General features: G+C 41.4%; 1 protein-coding gene across 1 annotated transcript in view; it reads left to right on the top strand.

Moving 5' to 3' along the window:
- The window catches only part of LOC147747319 (FRAS1-related extracellular matrix protein 1-like), a 1,022,199-nt gene that overhangs the window by 777,537 nt on the left and 226,050 nt on the right, over positions 1-18,612 (top strand). The window contains exon 25 of the mRNA XM_086953165.1: positions 3,550-3,751. Coding sequence (XP_086809291.1) covers positions 3,550-3,751 — 202 coding nt within the window. The remainder of the gene's footprint in view (positions 1-3,549; positions 3,752-18,612) is intronic.

Here is an 18,612-nt window from a genome sequence, read left to right as displayed (position 1 = left end):
TTCTATGATTATTTGATTATAATGGAATGGAATAAAGATATGAAATTATATGAACTAATTGTTATCTAACGTGCACGTCAATACAAAGTTAGAGGGTGTTTGTTTAACTCACCGGTGAACATATTTAATAGCATCAGAGACATAACTTCTTTTACTAAAAAGAGGGCTTACAATGTTACAGATTCCGACCATCTTGGTTTCTCCCTGTCACAATATGCTCTTCTCCTTCTTTTTGACTGGGGAATGCATTTCCTCACCAACCCAACTCTTAACTTCAGATCAGAGATTTATTCAATGTGGCCGTTGTCCACTGTACCAGAAAATGACTTTTTGAGCTTTTCAAGGTCGATGAATGCTCATTAGTGAATATAGCACTATATGAAAGGCATTCAACATTAAATGCATTTCTGCAACATATAAGTGTCATCAAGATCCAACCAGTTGAATTTTATAGAAGATATTGACATATCATACCTCCTAAAAAACTCGCTGTGTTTAATTAAGTGTTTCGCATATGTGTATTCTGTCCATTGACAATGGGCAATCTTATTTCTTCCAGTGAGACAGATAAGTGACCTGCTGGTTTGTCCATTGTGTATACATTAATAACTGTGAAAATATGACATTTTGAGAGAGTGTCAAGTTAGCAATAATTGTGGTTCTTGAGGACCAATTTGTTTATTCCCACATTGAAATGCAAAAAATAATTAAAATTAAACATTCATGTGGTTCAGTAGAGAGCCTGGATATACTGAAGCATTTGATAGCCTAGCTAGGAACAAAATATTTGAGGTGTGGTGTACAGGTCACCCTTCACACATGTTAAATAGAATAGTAATACTTAGGTTGGGCCTTTAAAGCAGTATTGCACATTCTAATACCAGTGAGAAGGCTCAGTAGGTTGGTGTACCTACTGAAGAGGTGTTACCTGAATGTCAAAGGTTCCAGTCACAGTGCGATATACCACAGGGTTAATGCACCTACTGCTGAGACTATGTGTGTAATTTTACTTGTAGGTTAAAGGGCAACACAATAGTTACAGGGCATTTTGCTCTTTCTAGCCACACCTCTGACCCATCCCCATACCTTCTGTCCTGCCACCATTGCAGTCATTGCACCACTGAGCACGGTTCCGATACCTATTTGCAGACTCCAACCACTGTATAATAGACACAGACCCACACACAAAAGCACACCCTATACATCGTTTCTCACAGCTAATCTGCCGAGGCCCTCCTACGTTTGCAAGCGTTTATTTTAACACTGGAAAGGTCACTTTCAGAATGCACAGCTCCTTTCTCCTGAATCTAAATGTACAGATGGTCATCTGAGCATATCCGAAATGTAAATGATTGTAGGCTAACAATCAAGAGTTCTAATCACCATTTTCTCAATTGTGGCACTTCGAAATTTTGGCGTGCAGAATTTCAGCACGAGGCTTGTTCCTCTGTGAAACGTGCTCCATCAGGGGCCATTTCAGATAAATCTACTCACTGAATGTTTCTTTGATGAGAGTGTGAAATCTTATTAGTTTTTAATGATAGGCTGACAGGCAAACACGACCAAGCAAACGTATCTGCTTAAAAATGTTTGATTTTGAGATTTAAATGCCCACTGTTGAAATTTTTGAGAAGTTAACGGAGTAGAGAAAGTGTCTTTTCTATAGAAAATGTATTTCAACCATAACAATATGGAGGCTGGATGTTTCGTAACATATTTACGTGCATGACTGTATTTTCCAATTAAGTGTTATTTCAATTAAGTGCCGCCTTCCTTTAATGTTGTTGTTTTAGGAGTATACCGTCTGTAGTAAAAGTAAAAACAACATTTATAAGTAAATATCAAGAGAGAGACAACAAGGCAATGCAGCAATTACAAATTTGGGATTGCCGTATTCGGTACGTGCGCCTGGAGATGAAAGGCAGACGTCGCATGTTTTTCTGTTTTAATTGCTTATCTATAGCAGTTGAAGCTTCTCTTATGAACTGTCACTTTGTTTATGTGCATGATTCCAGAACCCATGAATTATAAATGCTGTGAAACGGAAAGTCCACATGGCTGAAACAATCGGTCCGCCAAACTTGGAAAGAAACAATCACATTTTAAATGTTCATCTTCTGACATGTCCCCAAGTACCTTTCATATGCGACCACATCAAGTAGTGTAGCAAGCGATCTCTGTGGGGGCCGCGGAACTGCTTATTCGGGACTGACAGGTTAAACATGGCAGCCTTTGGAGCCACCAGAGAGAGGCTCCTTTGGCAAAAGTTCAAGAGGCAGTGTTTTGGAAAGATTTGCTTGACCAGCTCCCAGGTGAGCTTGAATCCCATTGCAAGCTAGAAAACTCTGAACTCATTGGAACAGCTGCATGCTTTCTTTGCAAGGCAGATTGCCACAATTATACGGGATGGCTTTAGTGTGTATGATCAAAGAAATGTAAGACAGTAAAGTCTTGTTGTGTGTGTGTTTGTGTACTACAAGTACTGGTACATAAATGGTACCAGTCACTTCTTATTAATTAAATCCTAATGATACTGTGCTGTGTTAATGGTACAGAAGTCCTTTTAGTCTTGTTACGATTGCATAGGAGAATTTATCATTTAATTAACAAGGTACTAATCTATCAACCTTAAACACTTTATTTTTTATTGAACAAGACTGTATTTAGCTAAATAACTCTTTAATGCCATCATGATTAGTATTGATGTAACCAATAAGACAATTTCTCTTAAACAGTGCGATGTCCCTGCATGGTATGCAAAGTGTTAATTGGACGTAAGGCCCATGCTGCATGCTTCTGTCCATGGCCTAGTTTGCTAATTAGTTGTCATAAGACGTCAGGTGGGCAACCATCACTTAAAGATTGCTCAATGCACTCAGTGAAGCAGCTAATTAGTTGGACAGTGGCCTAGAGGTGGGCTTCCCCGAGGAGGCGCGCACTATCTGAGCAGGTGAAAAAAGTTTTGATAGAACGCATCTCAGTGGTATAAAACTCAACACTTGGCCGAGTTACAGTCATGCGGACAACGAACACACTTTCCCGGGCCTTCTTCAGGGACTTCACACTACAGTGAATTCATGGACAATAATTTCCCTTCGCTAGCTTATTTTCAGGATGAAGCGAAGTTAATTGTAGGCTTGAAATTACACTCAACCATCCAGTGAGCCATTTAGTTTGTTGTGTGAGCAGCTTGATTTTGGTTAACTTTGTCCCTTTATTGGTAAGCGCATTAACATTTTAAACTACAATCCCATGCTTTATTTTCAATATGTGCTATTTCCGCTATTGGAGTTTGCACATTAACTTTTTAAACCTTTAAACCAGATTGTCTAACCATGACACAATGGTGAATCTCTTTTTCAGTGGCCTTGAGTAATCTCTGAAAAAGACCTGCATCAATAAAAGTGTTATACAATTACACAATATTTAAGATCAAACCTATGTAGATATGCAGTAGTCAACATGATGGATTCATTGTGATTAATCATTTTCTAATACACTTTTAAATCTGTGATAACTGTTTTTTTTTACTTTGAAAATACGGGATAGGTGGAACATGAAGACAAGCTCCCACCCACTCTCATTGTTAAAGAAAGTCCCACCGCAGTCGAAAGTTTGAAAGATGGCAGAGTGGCTGTTCAGATCACAGCTCACAATCTCAAAGCCTCAGACATGGACAGTATACATGAAGATCTCACCTTCAGGATCATGCGCAATCCTTATTTTGGACACTTGGAGAATGTCAAAACAGGTGAGCTTACCTTGGTTTCTCAGTGTTTGCTACATATGCAGAACTAAGTATTGCGGCTTCTCACGTGCAACACAATACAGATATTCTTACCCGCAAAACACTTCTTCTGAACTAATGCTCTATTTCACACAATTTGTCACATCATCAGTGTTAATTGCTCACAATGTACATGCAGTGTGTGTGTCTGTGTGACAAATATATATATATATATATATATATATATATATATATATATATATATACCGTATTTTCTGGCGTATAATACGACTTTTTAACCCTTCAAAATCTTTTCAAAAGTTGGGGGTCGTCTTATACGCCGGAGTCATTTTATAAGCAAGCGAATATAGCCCAAACCCTATATTTTAAAAGGAAAAGTAGGGGGTTGTCTTATACGCCCAGTCGTCCTATACGCCAGAAAATACGGTGTGTGTATATATATATATATATATATATATATATATATATCTCACCACAACCTCCTTCGAAAGAACGAGCAGAGGCCTCGTAGGGGAAACTTGGAAGCATCTTTATTTGTTAGATGGCGTTCCGGCTCTCGTCAGCGCCATAGAGTTCAGGGTGCTCACTTAAACATCAAAGTGCCTCCCGCTGGTCACCAATAGTGAGCGTCCGCTCCGCCCATCCAGTGTTTGCTCACCTAACCCAGTCCGTGATGTTGTGATGGACTGGAGTTCCCAGGATGCATTTCTCTCCCAGGTAAGTGGTGCCGGGCGTTTGATCAGTTCTTGTCCCAAAGTGGAATAGCGGACTGCAGGGCTAGATGTTTGTGATGCCGGTATCCTGCAGAGTAGAATGAAGAAGCGCCTCCTTGGGTCCCCATAACCGCTTCAGCCGCCAAACTCAGGATTCAGTGGAGCGGGGGCAGGTATGACATGCATCCCGCCCAGCTTCGAAGTAGAATACTCTTATGCGACCGCCTTATGTAGTCCAGAGCTCGAGGGCGGGCCCAGTCCAGTCCAATCACTGGGAAGACACACAACCTGCCGGAGCAGCAACCACCGAGGTACCGGGCCAACTTGCACGATACTGTAGCGCGATACTGGCAAGTGCGCATAAATAACACCACAACCTCCTTCGAAAGAACGAGCAGAGGCCTCGTAGGAGAAACTTGGAAGCATCTTTATTTGTTAGATGGCGTTCAGGCTCTCATCAGCGCCATAGAGTTCAGGGTGCTTCACTTAAACATCAAAGGGCCTCCCACACTTTATATATATTTATATATTACCTACTGGCAGTCGCCAGAAGGTAGTTATAGTTAGGACCTATTTTCAATAGGAAATCCGCAACATTCTATTTGGAATAACTTTGGCGCTGGTCGACGAATATTAGCGAAATTTTCAAAACTTATGGCCCGCTCTGGTCTTCTCCTATCCTGAAAGTCTAGGGGTGATTCGTCAAGTGGGGGGTGAGAAAAAATGGGGGTCCCAAAATGTGTTTTCCCCATGCAATTTTCCATAGGAACCTTTAATCGCAGCTACAGCCCGAACTGCTGAACGGAATTACACCAAATTTGGCAAAAAGGTAGTTCTTGGTTCACACTCGTGCTTTTTGGTTAAATGGTGTAAATCTGTTCAGTAGTTTTTTAGATGTTAAAGGAAAAAAATACATATATATCTAAGAACCTAAGTTGGAAGCCTCAGTTGGACCTTTTGTCCCTTAAACACGCCCAGCTTGGGGGTGCTATATTGAAGGAGCACTCCAATTCTCTAACTAAACCCCTGGCACCCCTAGCCAAAATCTATGGTTCAAAAATAATTCCCTCTATCCTATATGGTGCAGAATTGTGGGGTTACAGTGATCTATCAAGACTGAAGGTAGCTCAGAACAAGTTTCTCAGAATGGTCACTGGCCTCCCTCAATCCACGCCTTGCCTCCCCCTACAGTATGACCTGGGAATTAATCCTATAGAGGATGTAGTTTGGTATAGACCACTGGCGTTTTGGCGGCGCCTGTGGACTACACCTGAACTATCCTTGTATGCCGAGGCTATTCTTGAGGTAAGGGGCATAGAGGGGGCCTATAGGGTTCCATGGTTCTCATTCCTTAGAGCGCTACTGAAGGATCTGGGATTGAAGGGCCTTTGGGTAGACCCAGCTAGTGCCACCTTCCCATCCAAAAAAATCCTTAAAGAAATGTACTGGCGCAGGATCATGGAGAAGAGATCATCTTTAGTGGGGGGGTTCTACGATGACTTCGGTTTTTCTAGTTATTAAGGATGTCCCGAGCTATGAAGATTACTGGTACATAATAAACAAGTCAAATGACCGGAAATTGTATCATCAACTGAGAGTGGGCTAGCTACCTGTGCGTGGGCTAACACACTCTTGGAACCCAGGAAGTAGTGACAAATGTCCTTTTTGTGTAACGGAAGTAGAAAATATTGAACATCTACTATTCTGCTGTCCAAAGTATTCATTACCCAGAAGAGTCTGGTTAAGACCAGTATGTTGTTCGTTGGGCACTAGATCTGCTATGGCTGCCAGTAGGATTTTGAAAACGGACACTACTGCCTTTATTGTCATCGGTGTGGCAAAGTTTATTAGCTGGGCCTGGTCTATACGTTCCCGTAACCTTAGTCACTGAGTCATAGCTTTTACGTCATCTGTTTTGTAATTGTGTATTGTCGTATGTCGTAGTCATGGTCTTTTTCTGTCCAATTTAATGCTGTTTTACCCAGGTTTTAACGTGTATTGTATTTATTGTCCTAATCTTTTTATGAAATGCATTTTATGCTTGCTGTATATTGTCTTTTATGATATATATCGAAATAAAGACCTTTTGACTTGACTTGACATATATATCTGGGTGGAGACTAACGACACATCTTATCGTGAGATCTGATTGTCTGTCAGCACTTCATCCAAGAAGTGTTGGCAGTCATCTTGGAACCAATATACATGATAGCACCTCATTAAAAAGCATTGCAGTTAATAGAAGGTTTTAAGACTTTAGTTACATTATAAATCATTTGTTGATGGTACCATACTCATTTTAGGAATTGTGGTGTTCTAAGGTGATTTTACCATGTGAAAAAACCTTCTGCTGGGATATCAGGAATCATGTTTGAGAGAAAACTATGTTCTCATGCTTTTCCCACAGCGGTTTGGAAGGTGATCCATAAGCTAAACTGAGAGCATATTTTCTGTAAATTCACATTATCTTTCTCAGTCATGTGAGAATGAAGTCTGACATTCTCAGTAAAACCTGTACATCCAACAAGGGCAGAGACTGTCAGTTGATTCCTTTATGTTCTACTGCAGCTTCCCAGAGTGTTCTAAAGAACAACTAGAGTGCTAACAGCCGTACTTATGACAAAAGTATGGCACACCTGAAGCCATATTGATGGGAATAAAGTGGTAACTCTTAAAACTTTTAATTTAAAAAGGAATAAAATGAGGGGGGGGGGGGTCATTTTGCCATAGAAAGTATGATTAGTGCTGCAGAAAGAAAAATGAGGGCACATTTTGAGTGACTTCTCAAATCCTCTTCTATTTCATTAAAAAAGAAATCTCACATGCAGACTGAAACATGTACTTTCAATACCAGCAGCAGACTTCCCTGGTGAGCAGTAGCTTTACTACAGTGATCTAATGAGCAACTAGAGTGCTAACATTCAGAATTTATGGCAAATGCGCGACACATGTGAATGCCTTATTGATGGAACAAAAGTAAACACTGAAAGTATTTCCTACTGAGGAGACTGTAGTAAATGAGGAAATTAGGAAACTTCATAACAAATAAGTCTCCCAAGATGTCCACCAGAGACAAAAGAGCCCAAATGTAGCACAAATATCACCCAGACGTAGCCCAAGTATAGCCCAATGCCAGAGTGTTCTAAAGAACAAATAGAGGGCTAACAGTCTTCTTATGGCAAAAGTATGGATCACCTGAAGCCATCTTGATTGGAATAAAGTGTTAACACTTAAAACATTTAATTTGCAAAGGAACAAAATGAGGGGCTTCTTTTGCCATAGAAAGTATGATTAGTGCTGCAAAAAGAAAAATTAGGGCACATTTTGACTACTCAAACCCTATTCTATTTCATTAAAAAATTCTAACATGCAGACTTAAACATGCACTTTGATTACCAGCAGCAGACTTCCCTGGTGAGCAGTAGCTTTACTACAGTGATCTAATGAGCAACTAGAGTGCTAATATTCAGAATTTATGACAAATGTGTGACACATCCGAATGCCCTCTTGATGGAACAAAGGTAAACAAGCATTGAAAACGCAATAGGTCTTGCCCTCCTTTAAGTTTTTTTTTACTTTGAAAATACGGGATAGGTGGAACATGAAGACAAGCTCCCACCCACTCTCATTGTTAAAGAAAGTCCCACCGCAGTCGAAAGTTTGAAAGATGGCAGAGTGGCCGTTCAGATCACAGCTCACAATCTCAAAGCCTCAGACATGGACAGTATACATGAAGATCTCACCTTCAGGATCATGCGCAATCCTTATTTTGGACACTTGGAGAATGTCAAAACAGGTGAGCTTACCTTGGTTTCTCAGTGTTTGCTACATATGCAGAACTAAGTATTGCGGCTTCTCACGTGCAACACAATACAGATATTCTTACCCGCAAAACACTTCTTCTGAACTAATGCTCTATTTCACACAATTTGTCACATCATCAGTGTTAATTGCTCACAATGTACATGCAGTGTGTGTGTCTGTGTGACAAATATATATATATATATATATATATATATATATATATATATATATATATATATACCGTATTTTCTGGCGTATAATACGACTTTTTAACCCTTCAAAATCTTTTCAAAAGTTGGGGGTCGTCTTATACGCCGGAGTCATTTTATAAGCAAGCGAATATAGCCCAAACCCTATATTTTAAAAGGAAAAGTAGGGGGTTGTCTTATACGCCCAGTCGTCCTATACGCCAGAAAATACGGTGTGTGTATATATATATATATATATATATATATATATATATCTCACCACAACCTCCTTCGAAAGAACGAGCAGAGGCCTCGTAGGGGAAACTTGGAAGCATCTTTATTTGTTAGATGGCGTTCCGGCTCTCGTCAGCGCCATAGAGTTCAGGGTGCTCACTTAAACATCAAAGTGCCTCCCGCTGGTCACCAATAGTGAGCGTCCGCTCCGCCCATCCAGTGTTTGCTCACCTAACCCAGTCCGTGATGTTGTGATGGACTGCAGTTCCCAGGATGCATTTCTCTCCCAGGTAAGTGGTGCCGGGCGTTTGATCAGTTCTTGTCCCAAAGTGGAATAGCGGACTGCAGGGCTAGATGTTTGTGATGCCGGTATCCTGCAGAGTAGAATGAAGAAGCGCCTCCTTGGGTCCCCATAACCGCTTCAGCCGCCAAACTCAGGATTCAGTGGAGCGGGGGCAGGTATGACATGCATCCCGCCCAGCTTCGAAGTAGAATACTCTTATGCGACCGCCTTATGTAGTCCAGAGCTCGAGGGCGGGCCCAGTCCAGTCCAATCACTGGGAAGACACACAACCTGCCGGAGCAGCAACCACCGAGGTACCGGGCCAACTTGCACGATACTGTAGCGCGATACTGGCAAGTGCGCATAAATAACACCACAACCTCCTTCGAAAGAACGAGCAGAGGCCTCGTAGGAGAAACTTGGAAGCATCTTTATTTGTTAGATGGCGTTCAGGCTCTCATCAGCGCCATAGAGTTCAGGGTGCTTCACTTAAACATCAAAGGGCCTCCCACACTTTATATATATTTATATATTACCTACTGGCAGTCGCCAGAAGGTAGTTATAGTTAGGACCTATTTTCAATAGGAAATCCGCAACATTCTATTTGGAATAACTTTGGCGCTGGTCGACGAATATTAGCGAAATTTTCAAAACTTATGGCCCGCTCTGGTCTTCTCCTATCCTGAAAGTCTAGGGGTGATTCGTCAAGTGGGGGGTGAGAAAAAATGGGGGTCCCAAAATGTGTTTTCCCCATGCAATTTTCCATAGGAACCTTTAATCGCAGCTACAGCCCGAACTGCTGAACGGAATTACACCAAATTTGGCAAAAAGGTAGTTCTTGGTTCACACTCGTGCTTTTTGGTTAAATGGTGTAAATCTGTTCAGTAGTTTTTTAGATGTTAAAGGAAAAAAATACATATATATCTAAGAACCTAAGTTGGAAGCCTCAGTTGGACCTTTTGTCCCTTAAACACGCCCAGCTTGGGGGTGCTATATTGAAGGAGCACTCCAATTCTCTAACTAAACCCCTGGCACCCCTAGCCAAAATCTATGGTTCAAAAATAATTCCCTCTATCCTATATGGTGCAGAATTGTGGGGTTACAGTGATCTATCAAGACTGAAGGTAGCTCAGAACAAGTTTCTCAGAATGGTCACTGGCCTCCCTCAATCCACGCCTTGCCTCCCCCTACAGTATGACCTGGGAATTAATCCTATAGAGGATGTAGTTTGGTATAGACCACTGGCGTTTTGGCGGCGCCTGTGGACTACACCTGAACTATCCTTGTATGCCGAGGCTATTCTTGAGGTAAGGGGCATAGAGGGGGCCTATAGGGTTCCATGGTTCTCATTCCTTAGAGCGCTACTGAAGGATCTGGGATTGAAGGGCCTTTGGGTAGACCCAGCTAGTGCCACCTTCCCATCCAAAAAAATCCTTAAAGAAATGTACTGGCGCAGGATCATGGAGAAGAGATCATCTTTAGTGGGGGGGTTCTACGATGACTTCGGTTTTTCTAGTTATTAAGGATGTCCCGAGCTATGAAGATTACTGGTACATAATAAACAAGTCAAATGACCGGAAATTGTATCATCAACTGAGAGTGGGCTAGCTACCTGTGCGTGGGCTAACACACTCTTGGAACCCAGGAAGTAGTGACAAATGTCCTTTTTGTGTAACGGAAGTAGAAAATATTGAACATCTACTATTCTGCTGTCCAAAGTATTCATTACCCAGAAGAGTCTGGTTAAGACCAGTATGTTGTTCGTTGGGCACTAGATCTGCTATGGCTGCCAGTAGGATTTTGAAAACGGACACTACTGCCTTTATTGTCATCGGTGTGGCAAAGTTTATTAGCTGGGCCTGGTCTATACGTTCCCGTAACCTTAGTCACTGAGTCATAGCTTTTACGTCATCTGTTTTGTAATTGTGTATTGTCGTATGTCGTAGTCATGGTCTTTTTCTGTCCAATTTAATGCTGTTTTACCCAGGTTTTAACGTGTATTGTATTTATTGTCCTAATCTTTTTATGAAATGCATTTTATGCTTGCTGTATATTGTCTTTTATGATATATATCGAAATAAAGACCTTTTGACTTGACTTGACATATATATCTGGGTGGAGACTAACGACACATCTTATCGTGAGATCTGATTGTCTGTCAGCACTTCATCCAAGAAGTGTTGGCAGTCATCTTGGAACCAATATACATGATAGCACCTCATTAAAAAGCATTGCAGTTAATAGAAGGTTTTAAGACTTTAGTTACATTATAAATCATTTGTTGATGGTACCATACTCATTTTAGGAATTGTGGTGTTCTAAGGTGATTTTACCATGTGAAAAAACCTTCTGCTGGGATATCAGGAATCATGTTTGAGAGAAAACTATGTTCTCATGCTTTTCCCACAGCGGTTTGGAAGGTGATCCATAAGCTAAACTGAGAGCATATTTTCTGTAAATTCACATTATCTTTCTCAGTCATGTGAGAATGAAGTCTGACATTCTCAGTAAAACCTGTACATCCAACAAGGGCAGAGACTGTCAGTTGATTCCTTTATGTTCTACTGCAGCTTCCCAGAGTGTTCTAAAGAACAACTAGAGTGCTAACAGCCGTACTTATGACAAAAGTATGGCACACCTGAAGCCATATTGATGGGAATAAAGTGGTAACTCTTAAAACTTTTAATTTAAAAAGGAATAAAATGAGGGGGGGGGGGTCATTTTGCCATAGAAAGTATGATTAGTGCTGCAGAAAGAAAAATGAGGGCACATTTTGAGTGACTTCTCAAATCCTCTTCTATTTCATTAAAAAAGAAATCTCACATGCAGACTGAAACATGTACTTTCAATACCAGCAGCAGACTTCCCTGGTGAGCAGTAGCTTTACTACAGTGATCTAATGAGCAACTAGAGTGCTAACATTCAGAATTTATGGCAAATGCGCGACACATGTGAATGCCTTATTGATGGAACAAAAGTAAACACTGAAAGTATTTCCTACTGAGGAGACTGTAGTAAATGAGGAAATTAGGAAACTTCATAACAAATAAGTCTCCCAAGATGTCCACCAGAGACAAAAGAGCCCAAATGTAGCACAAATATCACCCAGACGTAGCCCAAGTATAGCCCAATGCCAGAGTGTTCTAAAGAACAAATAGAGGGCTAACAGTCTTCTTATGGCAAAAGTATGGATCACCTGAAGCCATCTTGATTGGAATAAAGTGTTAACACTTAAAACATTTAATTTGCAAAGGAACAAAATGAGGGGCTTCTTTTGCCATAGAAAGTATGATTAGTGCTGCAAAAAGAAAAATTAGGGCACATTTTGACTACTCAAACCCTATTCTATTTCATTAAAAAATTCTAACATGCAGACTTAAACATGCACTTTGATTACCAGCAGCAGACTTCCCTGGTGAGCAGTAGCTTTACTACAGTGATCTAATGAGCAACTAGAGTGCTAATATTCAGAATTTATGACAAATGTGTGACACATCCGAATGCCCTCTTGATGGAACAAAGGTAAACAAGCATTGAAAACGCAATAGGTCTTGCCCTCCTTTAAGTTAAAGCAATTCTGTTTGTAATTAGGTAGCATTTTAGCTTTGCTTTTATTAGTGTTTTTCAAACTTTCATGTACATAACACGCATATGTATGCATATATGTATATGCATATGTATGCATGCATTTATATTTGTATTTATATAGATAGGCAGATTATATATATGTTGATATATGTATATATATATATATATATATACACATACATATATAAATGCATATATATATATAAATATATATATTACGTCAGCAATTTACTTAAACAAGAAGACGCCGCACACCACTTCAATATTAGCTTCAGTTTGTTTATTTCCTGTAGGTTCTTCCCGACCTACGCGTTTCGGACATCAACTATCCCTGGTCACGGTTAACAAACATTGGTCTTTCCTTTGTGTTGATTATTTATACTGTAAGCTCCACATAGCATGTTATGATGCATTATGGGCTCAGTAGGCAATGCTTTCTCTCAAGCTTATCTTCGCATTGAGGAGCCGGTGCTCGTCATTTTACGTTGTTTTGGGGATTTGTTCACCACTTACAATTATTCAGCAAGTGTCATATGCATGAGAGACGCTGATGTTTAGTACATCAGTCATCTTTTCAGACAAATAAGTTTAATTGGGCTCATGCTGTAGCACTAGTGACTGCGTGTCTTAGTGTGATTATTGGCTGAGTGCCTGTATATGTTTTACCCCTTCTATCGTGATTGCCGTTCTTACAGCTCCCCAATGCTCCGATAACAAGTATTAAAAACGATTATCTTATTCACATGTCTACTGATATTTCCTTTGTCATACTTTGTACAATGTTTTGACTTCAGTCCATACTGAGGCGAAGTCTATACGTAAAGATTGGCTCAGTCAAGTGTTACAAATTACTCTCATAGTAATTCCATGGACTTTCACCATAGTTCTTTAGAAGGCATCCAACTTTCGGAAACCTTAAAGATGTACATGCATCTCTTTGTCTCCGTTAAGTCCCATTGGGGTCCTGGTTTTAAATTTGATTATTAGTTTTGATTCAAGGTGTCTTTCTGGATTGATCTTATATGCTCCAGTATTCTTTTTTTGAGGGGGCAGGTTGTGAAGCCAATGTATTTCGTACCACAGAAACATTGTAGTTGATACACGACAAATTGTGACTCGCAAGTTATTTTATCTTTGATTTCAAAATTGCGTCCTTTGGAGTCCTTAATGCATTTCTGATTTTGACCGATTTTGCAAACCATACACGATTGGCATTTCGAAAATCCATATTGGCGTTTATCTAGCCATGTCACTGGTTTGGTTTTTCTGAAGTGACTATTGACCAAGGTGTCTTGTATTGACGGTGCTTTCCGAAAGACTATTAGTGGTCTGTCTCCTATCAGGGGTCCAATTTCTGCTTCTTTTTTCAATACACTCCAGTACTTGGTTAGAATCTGCCGTATCTTGAAACTTTCTTTAGAGTATGTAAGGATTAATCGCGGTTTGTCTTCATCTGGTTTTGTTTCTTTGATCTTCGGTATGAGCGTTTCTGCTCTTGTTTTTCTTCTTGCTCTCTGTTCACCTCGTATAACATCAGAGTGTTTGTATCCCCGGGTGATAAACCGATCTTTGGTTTCTTTGAATATGTTTTCCATCTCTTCATCTTCCGAACAGTTTTGTTTCATACGCAAGAATTCACCGTATGGAATACTTTGTTTCAATGAGACTGGGTGAAAACTTGTGCCGTATAATACGCTATTTGTAGACGTCTTCTTTCTAAAGACTGTTGTTTCTAGTTTGTTATTCTCTACATAGACCTTTGTGTCTAAAAAGTCTATTTCTGTTTTTTGAATGTTGTAGGTAAATTTAAGTCCTACTTCATTTTCGTTCAAAATGTCAATGTACTTAATCAGCTTTTGTTTAGGACCCTTTCAGAGGAGGAAAAGGTCGTCAATTAACCTGGGCCATAATACCACATCCGCGGTATATTGATCATTCTCCTCTCTCCAAGCTATGTTCTTCTCCCACCAACCCATGGTGAGGTTGGCATAGCTTGGAGAGAAGGACACGCCCATTGCGCAGCCACATATTTGTGCATATATATTCTTATTGAAAAGAAACACATTATTAGTTAGACAAAAGGTTATCATGTCTATTAGCATATTAGTGTGTCTCAGCTCGGAAATTGGTCTTTGTTTTAGGAAGTACTTTATTGCTGTGAGTCCCACGTTATGTTGGATTGACGTGTACAAAGACACAACGTCTATCGTTGCCAGCCAGTATTCAGGATGCCACTCCGTATTCATGATGTTTCTGAGAAAGTCCCCAGTGTCTTTAATGAATGAGCTGAGTGTTGGGACAAATGGTGCCAGGAAGTGATCCACATATGATGCAATAGTTTAACATAACGAGCCACAGCTAGATATTATTGGCTGGGCAGGCGGATTATACAGCGTCTTATGGATTTTGGGCAAAAAGTAAATTGTAGGGATTATTGGATGGAGTACAGTGAAAAAGTTTTTTCTTCCTTGCTGATAAGTCCCTTTTCTTGCCATCCACTGATTTGTTTGTGTAGATCATGCATCATTTCAACGGTTGGATTATGTTGTAGTAATTTGTAGTTTGTCACATCATTTAGTTGCCGGTTGGCCTCTTCCACATTTACAGTTTACAGTGGCGGATGACACAATCTTACAAACTGCCTACCAACTGACACATGAATTGGAAGAAACAGAACAAACCAAGTGATATCTGAAATGGGAATCCCAATTGTTTCATATTCAAAAACCGACTTTAAATGCAAGTCCAAATTCTGCCCAGTGATATAGTCAGGCAACCGCATATACACTTACCATGACCTAGTTGTGGCAGAACTGGAAGTCATGAGTAACACAATGAACAGCAAGGAAAATGTGACTGAAAAGGAACGAGCAGCACTGAAAGCCCTCCAATCAAATTCCCTGATAGAAATAAAAACCAGCAGACAAAGGGGGCAACATTCTAACTTTAGGCACTCTTCAATGCTAACTAGCCCCCGAGGGGCCAAATCCCGGGGGCATTATGAAAAAAGAGTGTGGGGGGGCCCAATCCCCCCACACTGCCCCGGGGACCGCCACCCCCGGGGCATTAACCTAATATAGGCATGGGCTCATGCCCCCCCCGCAGCCCCTGGGACCACCACCCCTGGGGCTTTTTTAAATTGGGTGGGGGGCTCTCAGGCCCCCCAGCCCCGGAGACCACCACCCTGGGGCTTCTTACAATTTGGTGTGGGGGGGCTCTCAGGCCCCCCCAGCCCCGGGGACCACCACCCCCGGGGCTTTAAAGAATGTATGGTGGGGGCGCATGGCCCCCCGTGGCCCCGGGTACCGCCACCCCGAGGCTTTAAGTTTTTATTTTAAAACACCCTGTTTGGGGGGATCAAGCCCCCCACACGTCCCGGGGACCTCCGCCTCCCCGGGGCACTAAATATTCATATTGGGGGGTCCGTGACGGACCCCCGAGCCCCGGGGACAATCACCCCCTGGGCTTTGTAAAATGTGGGAGGGGGCAGCGCGGCCCCCATCCTGGAGCCTGGTCAAGGCCCTGGGGACTGCCACCCCCCAGGGCCGTCTCCTGCAGTGTCCTGGCTTGCCCAACCCTGGGACACTGTAGTTTGTAATGACAGGGCGGGAGCCTGGCGGCTCCCACCCTGTCATTGCAAACTGCTTTACTATTTGGAAGAGAGAGTCTCTCTTCCAAATAGCAAAGCAGATTGCTTTTCCACACAGGGAGCAGCATGTTAGCTGCTCCCCATGTGGAAAAGCAATGCCGGCTCCCGCAGGATGCGGGGAGCCGGCAGGGACCATGGGGGGATTGGGGATCCCCCAATGGCCCACAACAGAGAGGGCCATCCCCGGGGGATGGGGTCCCCGGGGCTATTAGTGGCCCGGGAGGGGGGCCACGCAGCCCCCCTCCTCAAATAAAAAAAAAAAATAATTAAAAAAAGAAGGCCGCCCCTTGGGATGGGGTCCACAGGCCATAAGTGGGCACAGGAGGGGGGCAAGGCAGCCCCCCTCCAAAATAAACATTTTAGAAAAAGGGCCATGCACCGGGGGATGGGGCCCCTGAGGCAAATTATGGCCACGGGAGGGGGGCACGCGGCCCCCTGCCCGAATTCTTTGTTTTACAAAAAAAATAAATTGGGGGCAGGTACCTCCAGTATGCGCCAGGGAGCTGCGTTGCAGAGAGGTGTTCAGAGGCCATGCCCCTTTTTACACCTCTATGCAATGCAGCTCTGTCGCGCTTACTGGAGGTACCTAGTGGGCTAGTTGGACCCTAGGGACCCTCAGGATTTAAGGGGACTTAATCTCCCAACTTAAAACGTACACAGGGCCGTTAACACAGGGGCGAAGGGAGGGGGCGGGGCCTGATGTGACGTGTGCAAGCACGCCCTGTGGCGTTTTTTAAGCTGGGGAAATAATTCCTCTTCAATCCTGAGGGCCCCTAGGTTCTAACTAGCCCACCAGGTGCTTCCAGTAAGTGACACTACACTGCGTTGCAGAGAGGTGGCCCAGGCTGTGCCCCTTTTTACACTTCTCCGCAACGCAGCTCTGTGGTGCTTACTGGAGGTACCTATGGGGCTACTTGGACCCCATGGACCCTCAGGATTCAACGGGACTTAATCTTCCAAATTAAAACAGACACTGGGCGCGTTTACACAGTGGTGAAGGGAGGGGATGGTGTAGGAAAGTGGCTCTATATATAGTGGACCAAAGTACCATCAGCCAAACTACGAATTCCGATTTACTCACCTGTTATCAGGAAAGACCTCAGTGCTGCATCTTTGAGTCCAGTACTGATCCTGAAAAGTAATTCTAAACGTACTTACCAGTAACTTGAATTTCCTTCCGTAGGCTAACATTGACTAGTTTCACTTGGAAATTCTTTTAAGTGTGGAGTTTTGGAGCTTACAAATATTCCTCTAAATTCAGCCGAACTACGAATTCCAATTTACTCACCTGTTATCAGGGAAGACCACAGTGCTGCATATTTCAGCCCAGTACTGTTCCTGGAAAGTAATTCTACCAGTAACTTGAATTTCCTTCCATAGGCTAACATTCACTGGTTGCACTTGGAAATTCTTCTAAGTGTGGAGTTTTGGAACTTTAAAATATTCACCTAAAATCATCAAAACAACAAATTCCGATTTACTCACCTGTTATCAGGAGAGACCACAGTGCTGCATCTTTTAGCCCAGCACTGACCCTGAAAAAGTAATTCTAACCGTACTTACCAGAAGTTGTATTTCCTTACATAGGAATCCATTGTGTGGTTTTCACCAGAAAACTTTCTATGTGTCGATTTTCACATACTACAAATATTCCTTAAAAATTGCTTGTATGACTTAAACGCATTCTTTCAACTGTTTACAGGAGATGCACCAGTGCTGGATCCAGGATCCACCACTGAGTAAGAAAAACTAACGATAACACTACTTATCTGCTAAGTGAATTTCCTCCCATAGGATAACATTGGTGATTCTATGTGAAAAAGTTTCTAAGTGTCAAGTTTTAAAATACAATAATATTCCTTAAAAATCAATAATACAACCAAAACGCTTTTACTCAACTGTTTACAGGAGATGTCCCAGGACTGAATCTAGGATCCAGTCCTGTGGTTAGAAAAGTAATCCATAAAGTAACTACTTGCATTTAACTAGAAATCCCCATTGAGCTCAATGTTGCATTGTGTTTGAAATTGTGTTGCCCATGGCAACAACTGTAACTACTGTACTTAAAAGTCTATTCTCTATTTGCAAAGTATTTAAACTAAAGTAATTCATTCTGAGAAAGTATATTTTGTAATGTAATGTATAATGTAATTAGAATGTAATTAAAAAAATATATAAAAATAAATAGTTTTAAAAAATTTAGTAAATCAGTATCAGAACAATAAATATAACAATTAATACATTTAAACATTTTCCTTTACAAAACCTTTGAAATTCACAGAAAAAAACAAAGGTTTCAGACATGTTATAGTTAGGAATTAGCATTTAAAAAACCCTTGAAATTCACTAAAAAAAAAAAAATAGGTTTCAGATATGTTATAGTTAGGAATTAGCATTTAAAAAA

This window comes from Lissotriton vulgaris, chromosome 1_1 (genome assembly GCF_964263255.1).
Source record: "Lissotriton vulgaris chromosome 1_1, aLisVul1.2, whole genome shotgun sequence".
In the NCBI taxonomy this organism is placed as follows: Eukaryota; Metazoa; Chordata; class Amphibia; order Caudata; family Salamandridae; genus Lissotriton; species Lissotriton vulgaris.
The sequence above is the reverse complement of the archived record's forward strand: the minus strand, read 5'-3'. Positions and strand labels throughout refer to the sequence as shown.